At 42.3% G+C, this 18,966-nt stretch overlaps 2 protein-coding genes across 3 annotated transcripts; one reads left to right on the top strand and one right to left on the bottom strand.

Moving 5' to 3' along the window:
• Positions 1-3,392: 3,392 nt before the first annotated feature.
• On the bottom strand, positions 3,393-7,094 carry LOC139543751 (transmembrane emp24 domain-containing protein 2-like). Of its 2 annotated transcripts, XM_071350130.1 has the most exons (5): positions 6,713-7,091; positions 5,858-6,050; positions 5,672-5,689; positions 5,207-5,314; positions 3,393-5,048 (listed from the first exon to the last, which is right to left on the bottom strand). In XM_071350130.1, exons 1-5 carry the CDS (start codon positions 6,890-6,892, stop codon positions 4,924-4,926), a joined length of 624 nt encoding a protein of 207 aa, XP_071206231.1. In that variant the 5' UTR covers positions 6,893-7,091; the 3' UTR covers positions 3,393-4,923. The 2 variants fall into 2 exon arrangements, with proteins under 2 accessions (XP_071206231.1, XP_071206232.1); XM_071350131.1 differs by lacking the exon at positions 5,672-5,689 and having other exon boundaries at positions 6,713-7,094.
• Positions 7,095-7,429: 335 nt separating this feature from the next.
• LOC139543749 (tyrosine-protein phosphatase non-receptor type 11) lies at positions 7,430-16,602 on the top strand (the record flags this gene model as incomplete). The annotated part of the gene is given in 16 exon segments (XM_071350127.1): positions 7,430-7,443; positions 8,372-8,494; positions 8,732-8,926; positions 9,056-9,248; positions 11,126-11,245; positions 11,400-11,513; positions 11,651-11,747; positions 11,885-11,982; positions 13,500-13,658; positions 13,838-13,969; positions 14,061-14,215; positions 14,362-14,429; positions 14,552-14,703; positions 14,801-14,925; positions 15,663-15,762; positions 15,859-16,602. Coding segments are annotated over 15 exon segments (1,815 nt in total). The 3' UTR covers positions 15,733-15,762; positions 15,859-16,602.
• Positions 16,603-18,966: the final 2,364 nt, after the last annotated feature.

Genomic DNA, 18,966 nt, shown 5'->3' on the forward strand with positions numbered 1-18,966 from the left:
TAAACGTTGATTGACTTGTTTGGATAAGTTTATTGGTAACGTTTGGGATTCATTTTGTATGCATTTTGAAGGAGGGAAACCGGTGGATTATTGAATGAAGCGCGCCAGCTAAACTGAGTTTTTATGGATATAAAGAAGGACTTTATCGAACAAAAGGACCATTTGTGATGTAACTGAGACCTTTTGGAGTGCCAACAGAAGAAGATCTTCAAAGGTAAGGCATATATTATATCGCTATTTCTGACTTTCGTGTCGCAACTGCCTGGTTGAAAATGATTTGTCATGCGGGGCTGGATTATGGTTTGTTTTCGCCGTAAAGCCTTTTTGAAATCTGACACCGCGGCTGGATTAACAAGAAGTTAAGCTTTATTTTGATGTATTACACTTATATTAATGTGAATGTTGAATAATTGTATTTCTGTAGTTTGCATTTGGCGCTCTGCAATTTCACTGGATGTTGTCAAATCGATCCCGCTAAAGGGATTGGAGCGTTAAGGGATCCCTAAGAGGTTTTAAAGGGACCAAATTCGGTTTCAATGACCAATTTCCAAGGGAGATAAACGAACGCCGTAAGAGACTGTATCCTGTACAAAGACAACAGAGGGAGAATGGTAGGCCTGCCTTTATCATTGTGGATAAACTCTTTATAGATGGAAAGCTATTCCGAGACAGCTCCATAACACTGTGGCTGTACTAAATTCTACAGGGTCTTCAGGTTACGAAAAAAAAGAAGGTATGGGAACTGTTTAAAATATCTGAACATTATGAAGTGGATATGAACACACACGAACTCAACTACATGCTTGCTTACACATACGGACTTATACATACACACACACACCTGATCTCGCTCTCTACTCTCACTCTCTCTTCTCTCCCTATTGTCGAGAACTGTTTTATAATTTAATGTGTTTATTGTTTGTCTATCTTTTTTATGTATTTGTCTACAAGTTTATATACAGTTGAAGTCAGAAGTTTACATACACTTAGGTTGGAGACATTAAAACTCGTTTTTCAACCATTCCACAAATTTCTTGTTAACAAACTATAGTTTTGGCAAGTCGGTTAGGAAATCTACTTTTTACATGATACAAGTAATTTTTCCAACAATTGTTTACAGACAGATTATTTCACTTATAATTCACTGTATCACAATTCCAGTGGGTCAGAAGTTTACATACACTAAGTTGACTGTGCCTTTAAACAGCTTGAATATTCCAGAAAATGATGTCATGGCTTTAGAAGCTTCTGATAGGATAATTGGCATAATTTGAGTCAATTGGAGGTGTACCTGTGGATGTATTTCAAGGCCTTCCTTCAAACTCAGTGCCTCTGCTTGATATCATGGGAAAATCAAAAGAAATCAGCCAAGACCTCAGAAAAATATGTGTAGACCTCCATCAGTCTGATTCATCCTTGGGAGCAATTTCCAAACGCCTGAAGGTACCACGTTCATCTGTACAAACGATAGTACGCAAGTATAAACACCATGGGACCACGCAGCCGTCATACCGCTCAGGAAGGAGATGCGTTCTGTCTCCTAGAGATTAACGTACTTTGGTGCGAAAAGTGCAAATCAATCCCAGAACAACAGCAACGGACCTTGTGAAGATGCTGGAGGAAACAGGTACAAAAGTATCTATATCCACAGTAAAACGAGTCCTATATCAACATAACCTGAAAGGCCGCTCAGCAAGGAAGAAGCCACTGCTCCAAAACCCGCCATAAAAAAGCCAGACTACGGTTTGCAACTGCACATGGGGACAAAGACCGTACTTTTTGGAGAAATGTCCTCTGGTCTGATGAAACAAAAATAGAACTGTTTGGCCATAATGACCATCATTATGTTTGGAGGAAAAAGGGGGATGCTTGCAAGCCGAAGAACACCATCCCAACCGTGAAGCACAAGGGTGGCAGCATCATGTTGTGGGGTGCTTTGCTGCAGGAGGGACTGGTGCACTTCACAAAATAGATGGCATCATGAGAGAGGAAAATTATGTGGATATATTGAAGCAATATCTCAAGACATCAGTCAGGAAGTTAAAGCTTGGTCGCAAATGAGTCGTCCAAAGGGACAATGACCCCAAGCATTCTTCCAAAGTTGTGGCAAAATGGCTAAAGGACAACAAAGTCAAGGTATTGGAGTGGCCATCACAAAGCCCTGACCTCAACCCGATAGAAAATTTGTGGGCAGAACTGAAAAAGCATGTGCGAGCAAGGAGGCCTACAAACCTGACTCAGTTACACCACCTAACGTATTGTGGGAAGCTTGTGGAAGGCTACCTGAAATGTTTGACCCAAGTTAAACAATTTAAAGGCAACGCTACCAAATACTAATTGAGTGTATGTAAACTTCTGACCCACTGGGAATGTGATGAAAGAAATTAAAACTTAAATAAATTATTCTCTCTATTATTCTGACATTTCACACTCTTAAAATAAAGTGGTGATCCTAACTGACCTAAGACAGGGAATTTTTACTCGGATTAAATGTCAGAAATTGTGAAAAACTGAGTTTGAATGTATTTGGCTAAGGTGTATGTAATATTACGACTTCATCTCTACATACATGACTTGAAATCACCGGCCACTTTAATAAATGGAACACTAGTCACTTTAATGTTTACATATTTGGCATTACTCATCTCATATGTATATACTGTTTTCTATACTATTCTACTGTATCTTAGTCTGTTCCGCTCTGACATTGCTCGTCCATATGTATGTAGTCTTAATTCATTCCTACTTAGATTTGTGTGCATTGGGTATATGTTGTGTAAATTGTTAGACATTTCTGCACTGTCAAAGCTAGAAGCACAAGCATTTCACTATACCCGCAATAACATTGGCTAATCACGTGTATGTGACCAATAAAATTTGATTTGTGGGATTGTTTCCAAAGTCAGAGCTGATTTGGGGAAAACCCCAAACTCAACTTTTAGAACAAATATTGAAGAGTTTAATTTGGGAATGCTTCCTTGGGGTGCTCTAAGTTACTATTATGTGTTTTGGCATTAAGAAATAGCTTCCACATGCTCTTTAAACACATACATGAGTAGGATCTTCATATATAAAAGGTCATTGAGCAGGATTCTGTGTTTTCACATGCAAAAGTGATTGTTTTTGATATCTGCCTTCCCAATAAAAACTGCTTTGACAATTCAAAGATATTTTATGGAAAAAGAGATGTTTCTGGACGACGCACCACGCTGCCTTGAAAACAACATGACCTAGTGGCACACACTGTTTGATTTGAGAAGGGCGCTTTTGCTGTGAATGTCACGGGCCAAAGAGGGGTGCCCGGCGGCTCTGCATAACCCCACACCTCAATAGCTGTAAACATATTGTTTAACCAATAAATAAATTGCAAGACAATCAAAAATTTAACAGCATTTTAAAGTATCATTTTTGTTTTATTAAACCTGGATCCACAGACAAGCATCTTTCTTAAAGTTTACAGATCCAGTTAGCAGAATTTCATTGACGTACCGGAGTCACTTGATCTTATTTCTCCTCGGCAGTCACTCGTCTCATGGTGACAGTTGTGCCTGAGCTAATCAGATCACGTAAAGTACAAAACAGACTGAGGCATATTCAGTAAGATGCAACATGTATGGTGTTGCAGATAGATATGTAGTGTATAGATTAGACAGGCTATACCTACAATTCATCCTCTAACATGTGGAATAAAAAGGCATGTCCATTCTATACATAAACATTTCTACATTCAGAATGTTGCACCCCACTGAATATGCATCAGAAAACTAAAAGGTATGAAATTAGAGACCAACCCAAAAATTACAACCAGTCTAAAAAAGTAGAGGCAACTACCTAGCCTCAGCAATCATAACATAGTTCAAGACCCCCACCCATAATTTATTACAGTGTTCTTAATTCCTGATTATCTACACCTACAGGGGTCCAGGGTTTTGTTCCAGCCCAGCTGTAACAATCCTGAATCAACGAATCCAGGGTTAAATTATTATTTGCATCAGGTGTGTTAGTGATGAGCTACAACAAAACCCTGCACACCCAGTGGATCCCCAGAGCCAGGATTGAGGACGGCTGTTCTACTATAACAAATCTGTGGTGTAATGGGAGTAAAAAGGTTTTCCCTCCACATCCCATACACAAACATTCAGAATTATTATGTGCCATGGATCTATATATGTATAACTCAACAGCAACAAGAGCTAAAACATCTGCTTTCAGATATTCAGCAGGAAGCAAAATTCTGAAAGTTGCAGATAGAAATATGATCTATAAAGCAGACAATTCTTTATTCTAGAGTCATGTCTATTTTGCACAATACATTTCTACTTGAACGTTCTGGGACATTTCACTCTCCTGAACAAGCCCCAAGTATCTCACCTTGAGCGGATGCATTCTGCATACTTAATATAAACGACTTTGTCAGATCATTTGCAAAGGGGTCCAAACAATGGGTCAAATATGGGATACATTCTTCACTGGTACTGTCATCATTGCTTAACTATCAGTGTGCATCTCTCGAATACATGTCTTGGTTTTGTTACTTTATACAGCCCATCCACTGACCAGATACAGACAGGCAGACATACAACCTCGCTAGCTAATGTATGGCTGATCATGCAGTTGATCAAGCTGCATGGAGTAATCCATAACAAATCATTTGCTTCCTCAGTGATGAGAAAATCAAACTTGACGACATCAAACCTAAGATCTTTGAAAGGCCTTGAGTTCAAAACGCACAACAGTAACAAGCACATCGATAAAGATGGGAACAAAGGGGTAACAGGGTAAAAAAAAAAAAAAAAAACATAATAGATCCAATTTGTACATTTACTGAAATCTGCCAGTCTTATTTCAAGGTGTGACTGATTCGGCATCTCTGTGCTGGAGACAACAGTGGAACAGGAAGTCGCAGGGGGAAGGTTTTAGGTGTTACACCACTCGCCGCACTTCGAAGAACCTCTTCAGGTAGTAGATCTGTCCCAAAGTCATGGCCACCAGGACCAAGGCCTCGAAGAACGACCAGAGAACCACCCTGCTGTTTGTGTTGTCATTGACTGGATGGAAAGATAACCACGACTTAAGTTCAAGACTGGCTGTCAGTACTGACACTGCAGCACACGCATAACAATAAAGTGAATGGGTACTTAACCACAGTACATTCCGACACCATTTGCTTTCACGTGCAGTTTCATATGTGGTGTGTGTAACTCACTGGCTCTGTGTATCCTCTCCCGGACCTCCATGTACTCCTGCTCATGCTTGACTGCTGTCATGGCAACCGCCAGCTCATTGATCATCTCCTCCAGCTTGTTCTGGTGGGCTGTAACAGAACACACAACCAACCAATCAGGATCAGCATAGACTCAACAACATTCTAGTGAAAATTACGTGTGTGTTACACTGAACACGTTAAAACACGTTAAAACACTCCACAAAAGAACACTATTAGTCCCTGTATTGAATGCATGAAATCATGCACACAACATATTCCAGCATCTATAAATTGTGAGTTATTTTTTTAAAGACAGATCTCACATCATTCCCAGGCAACATGTACTACCGTAACTAAGTGGTGATTTGTGAACATTAGATTGCACTGGAAAACTCATTCAACTTAGGTTAGAGAAAACCGAATGCATTTGGGCAAACATAGCTTCAGATGAGGCCTGAACCCTACCATCCCAACTCTCTCCACCTGGGGGAAGGGGAAAACAGTCCAGCACAGTCAAGAGGATGGAGAGAAAGAGAACAATAGCATCATAAAGAAAAGAGGAATAATGTGTGAAAACAGAAGTGATCATCCATTAAAGCAATTAACAAATTATTAAGAATAGAGCTTAATTCACACACAAATAAAGCTTACCTTCTGTCTCCATGTCCTGTCCCTTGGGTGCCTCTCCGATATCGATGGTGAACATGATGATCTTTGGTGTCATGGTGGACATCTTGTTGCTGAAGCAGAACTTGTAGATCCCGTCCATGTGAGCTGCTACAGAGTATTTCCCACTGGACTCTCTGTCTCCTTTGTAGATCTGCTTGTCATCAGGTCCTGTTATCTACATAAGAGACAATATCATACAAATATTTGACAACTCAAGGTGCAACATTGTTGTGGTGTGCTGTAATTCTAACCAAGAGTGAAAAAATATTCTGGACCATTGTAGCAACAAATATATATTTCATTCAGTGGTTGGGGGATCGGGGTGGTCTGCACCACATGGTAGCAAACACTTTACATATTGGATACCTTTGAAACCCACTAAAAAGATGGATCTCATTTGCATTACAACAATTCTCAACTATCTGGTGGTGAATGCATGTGGTGGAGCAGTGCTGTTAAAGAAATGGAAGGTGGGGCTGTTTCTCAAGTTCTGTTAAACTGACAGCTGTTTGAATGACAGCCAGTAACGTTAGTCAACAACACACTTCCTGGCGGTATCATTCATGAACAGATCAGTCACTTACTAGTTATTTACCAATTTAGCTAACAATTGATAAAACAGGCAGTGGGTTGACTTTAAACTATACAAAATATAGCTAGCCATTCAAAAACAACAAGTATGACTGGCTTGTGGTGAGCAATTAAGCTAAATAGCTAGCTAGTTAGCCATATCCGCTAACGTTAGCTAGCTACTCCACACCTTCTTTGCGCAAATGACAAGTGAAAACAAATCCTAAGAAAAAACAAATCCATAAGAAAGACCAAATGTAATCTCACCTCAACGTCAATGTCCAAAAAGCCTCCCTCGGCAACTTCAAACATTAGGCCCATCTTGGTTCCTGAGTTGACCCTCTCATGGAAGCACTCATCCGCATGAGCGTCTATGCTAACAAAGTAGCCGGACGCTGTGGAGAACAAGACCGCAAAGAGGACAACGATCTCTGAAGTAGTGAACATGTTAATGTTTTAGCTAGCGTTACGTAACGATTGTAGATTCTCTGTATTCCCACGATTTCAAACCCACCCTAAAAGTGCACATGTATCGTATCAGGAGGCTCAGAACAAGCACAATTTATAGAGGGTGAGATTGGAAACTTTCTTGCTAGCAGGCTAGCTTTCAGGTAGACTGCCACGTAAGGATTTAAACGGGAAGTAGCGAGGGTCATATTTTCACAGAACTAAGCGATTTAAAAATCGGCCATCCATTCCCCCTACAGCGCGTGCGCAACCGGAAAATGTATGTTGTGTCGCGTGTCTGGTGACGTTTCAACAGTCGACTCGTTCTGAAGTCTCCGGGGCCGAGGCCTAGGGTATTTTTTGTTGTTGTGAAAAATTTCCAACCAATGTCCATCTTTTGTGCCCGTTTGGAGCGGGGTCTGGACCTTATGAGGCATTTTCGCTGGGGGTAGACTGTGGAAGAAAACCACAATAGTTGGAAAAGCCAGCAAGTTGTAGGAACTAACGCCAGCGCGAGGAAATAAGGATTGAAAAAATATGACATCTCGGAGGTAACGTAAGCCTTAAGGACTGATCATGGAAAACAATCTGATGATGGTAGTTAGCTAGCTAACTAGCCTGTCGGCTAACAGTAGCCTAGAACTGTTTACACTTACAAGATTATTCCAGTGATTTAATGCATACATGTGATAATCAGTTAACGAACTAATAATAAAAGTCGTATTTGTCAAGGATGTGCCTTGCCGGTGTTTGGTGGTGGTGGTGGTAGTAGTAGTAGTAGTAGTAGTAGTAGTAGTAGTAGTAGTAGTAAGCTAAGTAAGTTATTTATTGGGCAATACAATGGGCATCTGTGAAATTGAAGCTACCTTTTTGAATGTGAACTCTTTTTAAAAGCTATCTGCCCAGGATATGCGGATCAATGCATCTGGTTCAGTTTGGAGGACAGGCTTTTTATTCAGAAAGATACCCAACATAATTATAGACTGTACATTAATATCTGTCACTTCTCTCATGCAATTTTTCCTGATAAATCAGGATTTCCTGATCATTCTCACATCCTTTAATCATACATCAGTGACCATCCCCCAAATCAATATCTTCTTTCTCCAGAATGACATTGTTGTGCCCATGACATTCCTGAATACAGACTATATTCAGGCCACATATGTTCTCTAGGCTAGGTTACCAGTGAACTCTGTGATTTATGACTGCTTGTTATCTCCCCAAGGGTAAGTCAAGGGCCCTGAACCCAGCTGGGTAGGTGACTCACTGGCATTTACAATAGAGTTATGATGAAATCCAAATAAAAGTCTAGACAGGACAAGGACAGGTACCTTGATGTTTAAGCTGGTCATGGATGTGGTGTAGTCCACAAATCTGTTGTGTCTGGAAACATTTCTTTGAATTTATGCTGTGTCACCTATTACTTCAAATGCACTTAACTAGCTAATTTACCTGTGATGTTGTTGTGGTGTTTAGGTGGTTCCACCCCAATATCACGGGGGTGGAGGCTGAGAATCTGCTGCTGACCCGGGGGGTGGACGGGAGCTTCCTGGCCCGACCCAGCAAGAGCAACCCTGGAGACTTCACCCTCTCTGTCAGGTGAGTTACTGTAGCACCAGACACTAGAGCTACTGTAGTCTGGGTTGACACTGATATATAAAAAAGGAGTCTATTTAGTTTAGTTGCACCTAAAGCATACAAAGTAAACAAGAAAATACTTTCCCCATTTATATTGTATTATAAATGATTAGGCAAATTGAAGATAACATTTCACCATCGCCTGGGTGGTGGGGGTTCATATTTCCCTTTCTATTATTCCTGTGTTCCCCTGGGCAGACGTAACGGAGCTGTCACCCACATTAAGATCCAGAACACAGGGGATTACTATGACCTGTACGGGGGGGAGAAGTTTGCCACCCTGGCTGAGCTGGTTCAGTACTACATGGAGCACCACGGCCAACTCAAGGAGAAGAATGGAGATGTCATCGAGCTCAAATACCCCCTCAACTGTGCTGACCCCACCTCTGAGAGGTGAAGACTGACACAACATGCGTGTTTGTCTCTTGTTTGTTTGTGTGTATATATACCGCTCTAGCCTGTGTGTCAGTTTGTCAGTAGAGTTCTATAAACTGTATTTCTCTCTCTGTGTGTGTCCCCCAGGTGGTTCCATGGTCACCTGTCAGGCCGCGAGGCTGAGAAGCTGCTGACAGAGAAGGGGAAGAACGGTAGTTTTCTGGTCAGAGAGAGCCAGAGCCACCCTGGAGACTTCGTTCTGTCCGTCCGCACCGGCGACGACAAGACAGACAGCAGCGACGGCAAGCCTAAGGTCACGCACGTCATGATCCGCTGCCAGGTATAGTATTATTAATTATTTTTGTGCTTTACTCCTTCCCTCCCTCCCTTGATCAAAACAGGGTTTGCGTCCTTGGACTGTTGTAAATTAGGTTTTAGAGGTGAATGGTGTTGAATGTCAATATTTGTTACATAATGAGTGCCGCATACCAATAGGCAGAAGTTGGGATACTATGAGTGGCCTGGAATGTTGTGATACTGACATAAATACAGATAAGGGATATTACTGGCATACTGTATGACCTGTGTGTCTGGCCTTAAGTTTACAGAGAGCTGAGAACTAAAGCAGTGATAATGTGGCCTTGGATGTGGCGTATGCCACAGATACACTACATGATATCTCCGGCAGCGTTTGGAACTGCCGACCGGCGGTCAAGAACAGCGAGTTCATCTCAACCTTTGCTGCCCTTCAGTCCCTTTGGCCCTGATTTAACCTTTATTTAACTAGGCAAGTTAGTTAATAATAAATTCTTATTTTACAATGACGGCCTACCCTCTGCCAAACCTTCCCCTAACCCGGACGACGCTGGGCCAATTGTGCGTCGTCCTATGGCGCTCCCGATCACGGCCGGTTGGGATGCAGCTCGGGATCGAACCAGGGTCTTTAGTGATGCAGTGCCTTAGACCGCTATGCCACTCTGGAGCCCCTAAATGATGGAGACATGGAACACCCCAGAGAACACTGTTACTCCAGCTGTTCTCTCTTCATCTGGCTATGTGTTCTCTCATAGTAACTTGGCTCCATCATATCCTCACCTGGTCTCTCTTATCATTGCTATGTGGCTGACGCTCAACAACTTTCCTCCTTCCCCGTTCTGACACCCTGGTGGCGACAAGCATCTCTGCGTGCCTGGCAGATATCTCAGCTTGGATGTCATCCCACCACCTCAAGCTTAACCTTGACAAGACAGGGCTCCTCTTCCTCCTGGGGAAGGCATTCCCGCTCCGAGACCTCTCCATCACGGTTGACAACTCCACGGTGTCCCCCTCACAGAGTGAAAAGAACCTTGGCGTGACCCTGGACAACACCCTGTCGTTCTCTGCAAACATCAAACCAGTGACTCGCTCCTGCAGGTTCATGTTCTACAACATCCGTAGAGTACAACCTTACCTCACACAGGAAGCGTCGCAGGTCCTAATCCAGGAACTTGTCATCTCCCGTCTGGACTACTGCAACTCGCTGTTGGCTGGGCTCCTTGTTTGTGCCATCAAACCCCTGCAACTTATCCAGAACGCTGCAGCCTGCCTAGTGTTCAACCATCCTAAGTTCTCCCACGTCACCCCGCTCCTCTGCACACTCCACTGGCTTCCAGTCGAAGCGCGCATCCACAACAAGACCATGGTGCTTGCCTACGGAGCAGCAAGAGGAACTGCCCATCCCGACCTTCAGGCTATGCTCAAACCTTACACCCTAACCTGAGTACTCCGTTCTGCCACCTCAGGTCTCTTGGCCCTCCCACCTGCTCCCGCTCACCCTGGACAAAGCTCTTTTCTGTCCTGGCACCCCAATGGGTGGAATCAGCTTACCCCTAAAGCTCGAACAGCAGAGCCCCTATCCATCTACTGAAAACATCTGAAACCCTACCTCTTCAAAGAGTCTTAAATAATCCCACAGCCCCCTGCCCCCCCAAAAAAGCACTGACTTTGCTGATGGTTTTTCCTTTATTGAGGAAAAATTGACTTACTATTACTGAGATATGTGGTTGTCCCATCTAATTATTTGAATATTAATGCACTAACTCTAAGTCGCTCTGGATAAGAGCGTCTGCTAAATGACAAAAGGTTATTTGACTATTTTGAACATTTACATATCTCTTTAGGTGAAACATCATCCGAATGGGATCATCACCAGTAAGTTCTGTTGTTTGTGTTCCTCAGCATGACCTGAAGTATGACGTGGGTGGAGGAGAGAAATTTGATTCTCTGACAGACCTGGTAGAGCACTATAAGAAGAACCCCATGGTGGAGACACTGGGCACAGTGCTGCAACTCAAACAGGTGTTTATTCAGCTGGCTGTCGCTGTCAGATCTCATTCCCCAGATCTTGATAAATGTGCTAATCACACCCAAGGCCCTTTTGTCTTTCAGAAGCATTAATAAGAGCCATTGTTTTTTTGTTTTTTTTCTAAACTTGTCTATGTTCTTTCCCCAGCCCCTGAACACCACTCGTATCAACGCAGCGGAGATCGAGAGTAGAGTGAGGGAGCTTAGTAAACTGGCCGAGGCCACGGACAAGGTCAAACAGGGCTTCTGGGAAGAGTTTGAGGTAATTAAAAAAAAACGCGTCATTGCATTTCAAAAGATACATTTAATGTAGTATTGTTCTCGTGTCAGGAAAAGTTTGTATACAGTTATACATCCTGAAGCTATATATTCTAAGTCCTCTGTTTTTCTCCCTCCCAGACTTTGCAGCAGCAGGAGTGTAAGCTGCTATACAGCCGCAAGGAGGGACAGAGAGCAGAGAACAAGAACAAGAACCGATACAAGAACATTCTTCCCTGTGAGAACACACACACGTGTCCTCCCCTATCAAATATCACCGTTGACTGACCACCCTGTTGTTGTCGTATGCATAGCCTGGATATTAGTTAGTCTGATTCAAATCGTGTCTCTCTCTCTCCTCCCTGTCTCCTCTAGTTGATCACACTCGTGTGGTGCTGAACGATGGGGATGGATCTGAGGCTGGTTCTGACTATATCAATGCCAATCTCATCATGGTAGTAACGGACATCATGGTAGGCAAGACAAACTTATTTTCACTATTTCAGTTATATCATTAAAATCAATCAATCCTAGCACAGTTTTGGGCTCATTCAGTAGTTTTTACCTGATTAAGTAGAATCATGTTGAAAAAATAAGTTGACAATGATACTGTTGCTGTTTCCTATTGTCATGTATTTGTGATTTATAGCCTAGTGTCAGCACTGGTTTTAAATGTAGAATTACATCATCTATATGCTGAAATAAGTCAGATATGTTGAAGACCAAGACATAAAAATAACTCCTGACAAAGACGTGTCACGCTTGTGTTCAGATTACTTGTATTTTTCTAAATGATTAACAAAACTGCTCTCACCAATATTTCACTTCGGACTGAAATTGATTAGCTTGTTCTACTGTAATCAATAGCGCACGCAAATTGATCACTCACATCGATATTGTATTAAAATCAATGGAACTTGGACAATAACCGCGGTGACATGTACCGTTTGTGTTCTTCTACAAGACAAACCACAACGAACTTGGGTATACTACATATACCGCTCGATAGATGAGAACCTGTAGGAGCCATTTATCAACTAGATGGCCAATATGAAAATGGGAAACGCAGCACTTTCTTTGACTGGATTATTTCAACGAATCGTCACCTCACCGGTAGTTCAAATGACAATTATCTGTGTCATTTGAGTTTGAAAATTACCACTGTGTTCCAAGTCCCGCGAAAGGACAGGCGCGTATGATTAAAATCAACGGCACCAAACCAAAGACGTGAATTTGTTTTTAAATCAATCGATTTTAGTATCGTCTTGATGACTATAAACTTTTATATTAACATCACCAATCTGAGGTAAAAAGGATGTGCAATTCCACACAATGAAAAAGCAAGCTTGTGTAAGGTAGTAACATAAACGTTCAGCATTCGGGAAATTAGCTCCATGTCAAATTTTTATATGGCAAAATAATGAAAAACGTGCTATGGCAAAAATAATTCAACACGTCAATTTAGGATGATAGTATATGTTGCCAACTCACAAACTATTGCAACAATTACATCTGTTTCTCACTAATTGAACCATTTGGGGAGTTTTATAATGCTCTTAAACACAATTTAACCGAACGTTCTAGACTAAAGCTTCTATAGTGTCTGCAGCAGGCGGAACTTTTGACGTCCTCAATCATGGTAAACTCACTTTATCCTCAGGACCCACACCTGTCAGACACAGTAAATGACCTCATGGTAATCTCTACATACACTTAGACTCAGCTCTATTTTAAACAGTCTGCAATTTCCTGTATGTGACAGCTCTACAAAATGCTTATGCAAGCTTACCGTACCAGTTTGTGCTGTATCTTGTCTTTTTTTTAAAATAAAAAATAAATTGAAAGTGTGTGGAGTGTACTGCTAGCTGACCGATGTGTGCTACTTTGCATTGCGCATAGTCTGCTTCCCTCTGTCCCAGTGTGTTCCAATCCACACTACATTCAACACAGCTCCCGTCTCTGTAGAACTCTGTGTTCTTTCTCTCTCTAGCCGGAGTTGGAGTCCAAGTGTAACAGCACCAAGCCGAAGAAGTCGTACATCGCCACGCAGGGCTGTCTACAGAACACCATCAGTGACTTCTGGAGGATGGTGTTCCAGGAGAACTCCCGGGTCATCGTCATGACTACCAAGGAGGTGGAGAGGGGAAAGGTAACTGGTTGACTGGGTCTCCATTCCCGAGCATCTCTGAAAACCAGGAGGGCTGCTTTGTAGGTTTATCAGTGTGCATTTTTCCTGAGGTTTTGGAGCAGGAGTATTGAAGTGAATAGACGTACGTTTTCTATTTGTATGTTTGATTTGGTCGCCATTTCTGTGTCCTCTCCCTGCAGAGTAAGTGTGTGAAGTACTGGCCAGACATGTCAGCTCTGAAGGAGTATGGAATCATGCGTGTCCGCAACGTCAAAGAGACGTCCGCTCATGACTACATCCTGCGAGAACTCAAACTGTCCAAGGTCGGACAGGTGAGAGGACAGGACTGTGTTTTTTGGAAGTGCACCGTGTGTTGACTGTGTGTGAGCATGCGTGATACTTAAAAATGTGTGTGTGTTCCAGGGTAACACAGAGCGGACAGTGTGGCAGTACCATTTCAGAGCGTGGCCGGACCATGGTGTCCCTACAGACCCCGGGGGTGTTCTGGACTTCCTAGAGGAGGTCAACCTCAAACAGGAGAGCATTCTAGAGGCTGGGCCCATAGTGGTGCACTGCAGGTACACACACACACACACACACACACACACACACACACACACACACACACACACACACACACACACACACACACACACACACACACACACACACGAGAGAGACACAGTTGTGTGTATTGTTGCCATCTAATTCTCTCTCTCTCCAGTGCTGGTATCGGGCGGACAGGAACGTTCATAGTGATTGACATCCTCATTGACGTCATCAGGGAAAAAGGTGAGTGCAAATGCATCATCTATTTGTGCTTGATGAGATGGTCTCCATAAAGAAAGCTTCCGCTTCGCTCAGACCCCGTGGGTGTCTGTGTCTGAGGTATAACCTCTTCTGTAACTCTGTAGGAGTGGACTGTGACATAGACGTTCCTAAGAGCATCCAGATGGTTCGTTCCCAGCGGTCTGGGATGGTTCAGACTGAGGCCCAGTACAGGTTCATCTACATGGCTGTCCAGCACTACATAGAGACACTGCAGAGACGCATAGAGGAGGAACAGGTGTGTGTCCATGTGTATGTATGTGTGTGTGTTTTGTCAGTATGAGTGGTTGTAAAAGTATTTCTCTAACCTTCTCCTTTCCGTCTGTCTTTAACAGAAGAGTAAGATAAAGGGGAGGGAGTACACCAACATTAAGTATTCTCTGTCTGACCTGACGGGTGGAGACCAGCTGCAGAGCCCTCTGCCTCCCTGCACCCCCAGCCCCACCCCCAACTGCACAGAGTGAGTACCTACCCACAATCAGTTGTGGGGGAAAAGTACCCAATTGTCATACTTGAGTAAAAGTAAAGATACCTTAATAGAAAATGACTCAAGTAAAAATGAAAGTCACCCTAAAATACTACTTGTGTAAAAGTCTAAGTAGTTACCTTTTAAATATACTTAAGTATTAAATGTAAATGTAATTTCTAAAATATACTTAAGTATCAAAAGTAAAACTATAAATCCTCTCAAATTCCTTATATTAAGCAAACAAGTTAATCATTTTTATTTATTTACAGATAGCCAGGGGCACAGTCTAACACTCGGACATAATTTACAAATGAAGCATGTGTGTTTAGTGATTCCACCAGATCAGACACAGTAGGGATGACCAGGGATGTTTTCTTGATAGGAGAATTGGACCATTTTCCTGTCCTGCTAAGAATTCAAAATGTATAGAGTACTTTTGGGGTGTCAGGGAAAATGTATGGAGTAAAATCTATATTTTATTTTCTTTGGGAATGTAGTAAAGTAAAAGTTGTCAAATATGAATAGTAAAGTACAGATACCCCAAAACACTACTTGAGTAGTACTTTAAAGTATTTTTTTAAAGTATTTTTACTATTACCAACTACTATACTCAAGCTAACACTTAGCTAGTCAGTTTCAGTTGTGAAATACCTTGACTGATGCGTTTCTCTGTCTGTGGTTTATATGTGTGTTTTCTCTTTTCTTTCCCTGCGTGTGTGTGTGTATAGGATGAGGGAGGACAGCTCTAGAGTGTATGAGAACGTCGGTCTGATGCAGCAGCAGAAGAGCTACAGATGAGATTCACCTTTGACCCCCACGCTGTCCCAGGTAAATACGGGAACTGTGTCTTGAGTTCATTTTGCGGTTGTTACTTTTTTTTGTTATAAACGACCGGAATTCTCTCTCTCCCTCTGTCCCTCTCAGGAATCTGTTAAATTTTTGTTGCCAGCTGCACCTGAACACCTGAGACGTGATCACGATGACTACACGGAAAAGAAGAAAATGTAAAATAACGAAAAACTAAAATCTGAGAGAGGTCTGAGAGAACCGAGACTAACGGAGGGGTTTTTGTTCCCTTCCTCCTCCTCCTCTGCTCCTTATCCTCGTCCCCCCTCTCTCTCCAGGAACAGTATCCCTCTAGTCCCCTAAACCACTGTGATTATCTGGAGAGCCCTAACGAGCTTAATGACAGAACTTAATAACAAGCCTACACCCCTAAACTTAACCTCAGCCTGAGTTTAGACCTTCTCAGACCAGACCCAGGCTGAGTCTAGCAGTGCTCTGTTCTCGGCTCACTAGAGGGAGAATAACCTAGCTTACCTGTTCTGTTTGTCATTGTTCCACCCTCTCTTTTTGGCATGAATTTTTCTTCTGTCTTATTTCTTATTAACCAAAGGAAAGACACGCATAGATCGTTTGTTTATTGGGAAGCAGTGAGATGAGTGAGCCCTTCTCAGAATTGAGAAAAAAGGCCTGTGCCAAAATGGTTTCATCCAACATCTCGGCCAATCAGTGGTCTCCCTCTGCCCGGTCAAACCAGAGTGTGGGGGGGACACTGTTTGCAGAGAAAAAAGGGATACTTCCAGTGGTAATATTGTTTTCATTTTTTGTATCATGTTTTCTGTTACTGAAGGAAGAATTCTGGGTATTGTAGTGATGTCATTTTTTTTTTAATTCTTCACTCCCCTCAAACTAGAGTCCCAATAACTTCCCAGTGGATTCAGGATGTTGGGGAGGATTTTTTTGTTGTCTTTTTAAAAGGCATATTTTTTGGTTTATTTTTATTTCATGTTTTTTGTTGTTGCCACAGTGATACTCAGTCTCCCTTGGTTACCATTCCCAAACTCGCACCCGATGTCCTTAACGCCGCATTCACATAGCAACGTAACAGCTACAGCACAAGCCTTGTACCTTGGGTGGAAATGGCGGCTAGAACTCCCAGGGTGCCTTGTGTTCCCACTAAGCACTAATGTGGGGTCTAAGGGTTGTTTCTGGAGGTGAGGTCGCCTCGCCCCATACTGTTCATAAGTGCTGTTATAACAACGAACAGAAGAGTTGTCTACAGCACCGACAGTGGGGGACGAGATTAGAGGTAGGGTGCTTCCTCCCAGGCTCTTATGTTCCAATGTTACTGTGGAAACTGTTTCAGAGTTTCTGGGGTAACTTGTTGTTTATGCCAGTCCGCCTAGCAACATGCATCGCCACTAAGATGCGGCTGCCCTAAAAAGTTTTACATTATTTCTTTTGTAAACAAACGTAATGATACTATTGCATTTTGTGTTTTTTATTTTCTGTTCTTTTTAAAGATGAATGCCTATTGTGTACTTTTGAAGCACCACATGAACTTAATTTTCTCTGTTTCGAGAAGCTCCTGCACATTTTGGATTTCTGGCAATTTTAGTTTTCATTGTCGTGGTTGTCATGGAAACTACAGGTCCACTGTTGGTTGGCCGGATTTAACTTGATAGGTTAAAAGGGGTGCCTGGTCACTCTCTCTCACAGACACACACAGACACACACACACACACACAATTGCAATCAGCTGCAATTCCTTTGTTCTACATTTGTGTGTCACGGTTGAACGTGCAGTTTCAGTCTCTGTTTATTATTTTGCTAGGTGCATCACACTAAACCACATTACTTTCTTGATCTGTTGTCCATACGAAACTAAGTGCTTATTGTCGACTACAGTATTCTGGAAAGGGTTGTTCCCAGGTTGATATATTAATTTAATATGTGTTTTGTATGTACATTATTACCATGATAAAGTATCTACCCATTTCATTTCAAATGTGTAACATAACGTTAGCTTTTTCTCCGACACGCCTCCCCTTCTACACATTTGATTACTGTTTAAAGGTTGTTGTTTTTTTTTTTACATTGCAGCTCGTTTCCTATATAGTGCAGTGCACTGTTAATGGCCAGAGCCTTATGAGGCCAGAAGTAGTAACCTATATAGGGAATAGGGTGCCATTTCAGATCAGCCCTTTGGGTAATGCAGGGAGGGTTGAGGAGGAAGTTGTGATCTTCTGTATGTCCAGGGTTATGTTCTCATTCATCCCCCTTTTCCCTAACGTGTGCACTTGTTCACTCCCCCTCGTTGTATTTAAAAATATATTGGATTGATCTGTGTAAGTTTGCTGTCTTGGCGATGGAGGTCTAGAACGTTCCTTTTCTCAGCCTCTCTGGGGCTCCAGGTACAAGTTACCCCTAAGCACTGATCTAGGATCAGCTTTGCCGCCCCAAGACCTAAGCTTGACCATTCGGAGGAAACCTATTTAACTGACTAGATCAATGTCTAAGGGCAACTTCATCCTATTCTGGGGAGGAGTTGTTCTTCTGAATGGTTAGTTTGTTTCTCTCCTTTGACTGAGTTCGGGGATCTTTAGTATCCACTGTGCTGTGTGTAGTGAGCCCGTTCATTGTACTGTAGGGTGTGTTTGTCGAACACTAGTCTGTGGCGTGCTTCTGGTGTTTTTATGTATCGTGGTGCGTTAGGATTTGTGTGTGTGTGTGAGAAAGAGGGTGTGTGAGAAAGGGTGTGTGCGTGAGAGAGGGTGCGTGTACACCAGAATACTGGTGTTTCAGCTGCCTGCTCCTCGATGCCTGGTCATCTCTTCTGGATTCTGTTTTCCTCTGATCACGATGAAATGGCTTCTTTCTCTTGTTTCCTGTTTGTTTCTGTCACGTAAAGCGTTTACATGCATAGATGTGCCTCCCTATGCATATGCATTACATGTGTTGGTTATACTCTGAGAAGCCAGTGCTCTTCAGTCTCACCTCCATACTTAACAACCTGAAAACACTTTAATGTGAACTCCTGTCAACCCTGACAGCATACAAAAAAAGGAAAAATGTTGAACTCAATGCAAACAAACGAAACAAACTATATTTTTTAACTTGTATATTGTACATGAATATCTTGTAGAGGAGAATGTACTTACTAAACATATCTAATTGCCAATAAGATAAACTGTCTGTGTAATCTAATAGCTCTCTACCCTGTGTCGTGGAGTTGGAGCTTTGTCACAA

Source organism: Salvelinus alpinus, chromosome 18 (assembly GCF_045679555.1).
Source record: "Salvelinus alpinus chromosome 18, SLU_Salpinus.1, whole genome shotgun sequence".
In the NCBI taxonomy this organism is placed as follows: Eukaryota; Metazoa; Chordata; class Actinopteri; order Salmoniformes; family Salmonidae; genus Salvelinus; species Salvelinus alpinus.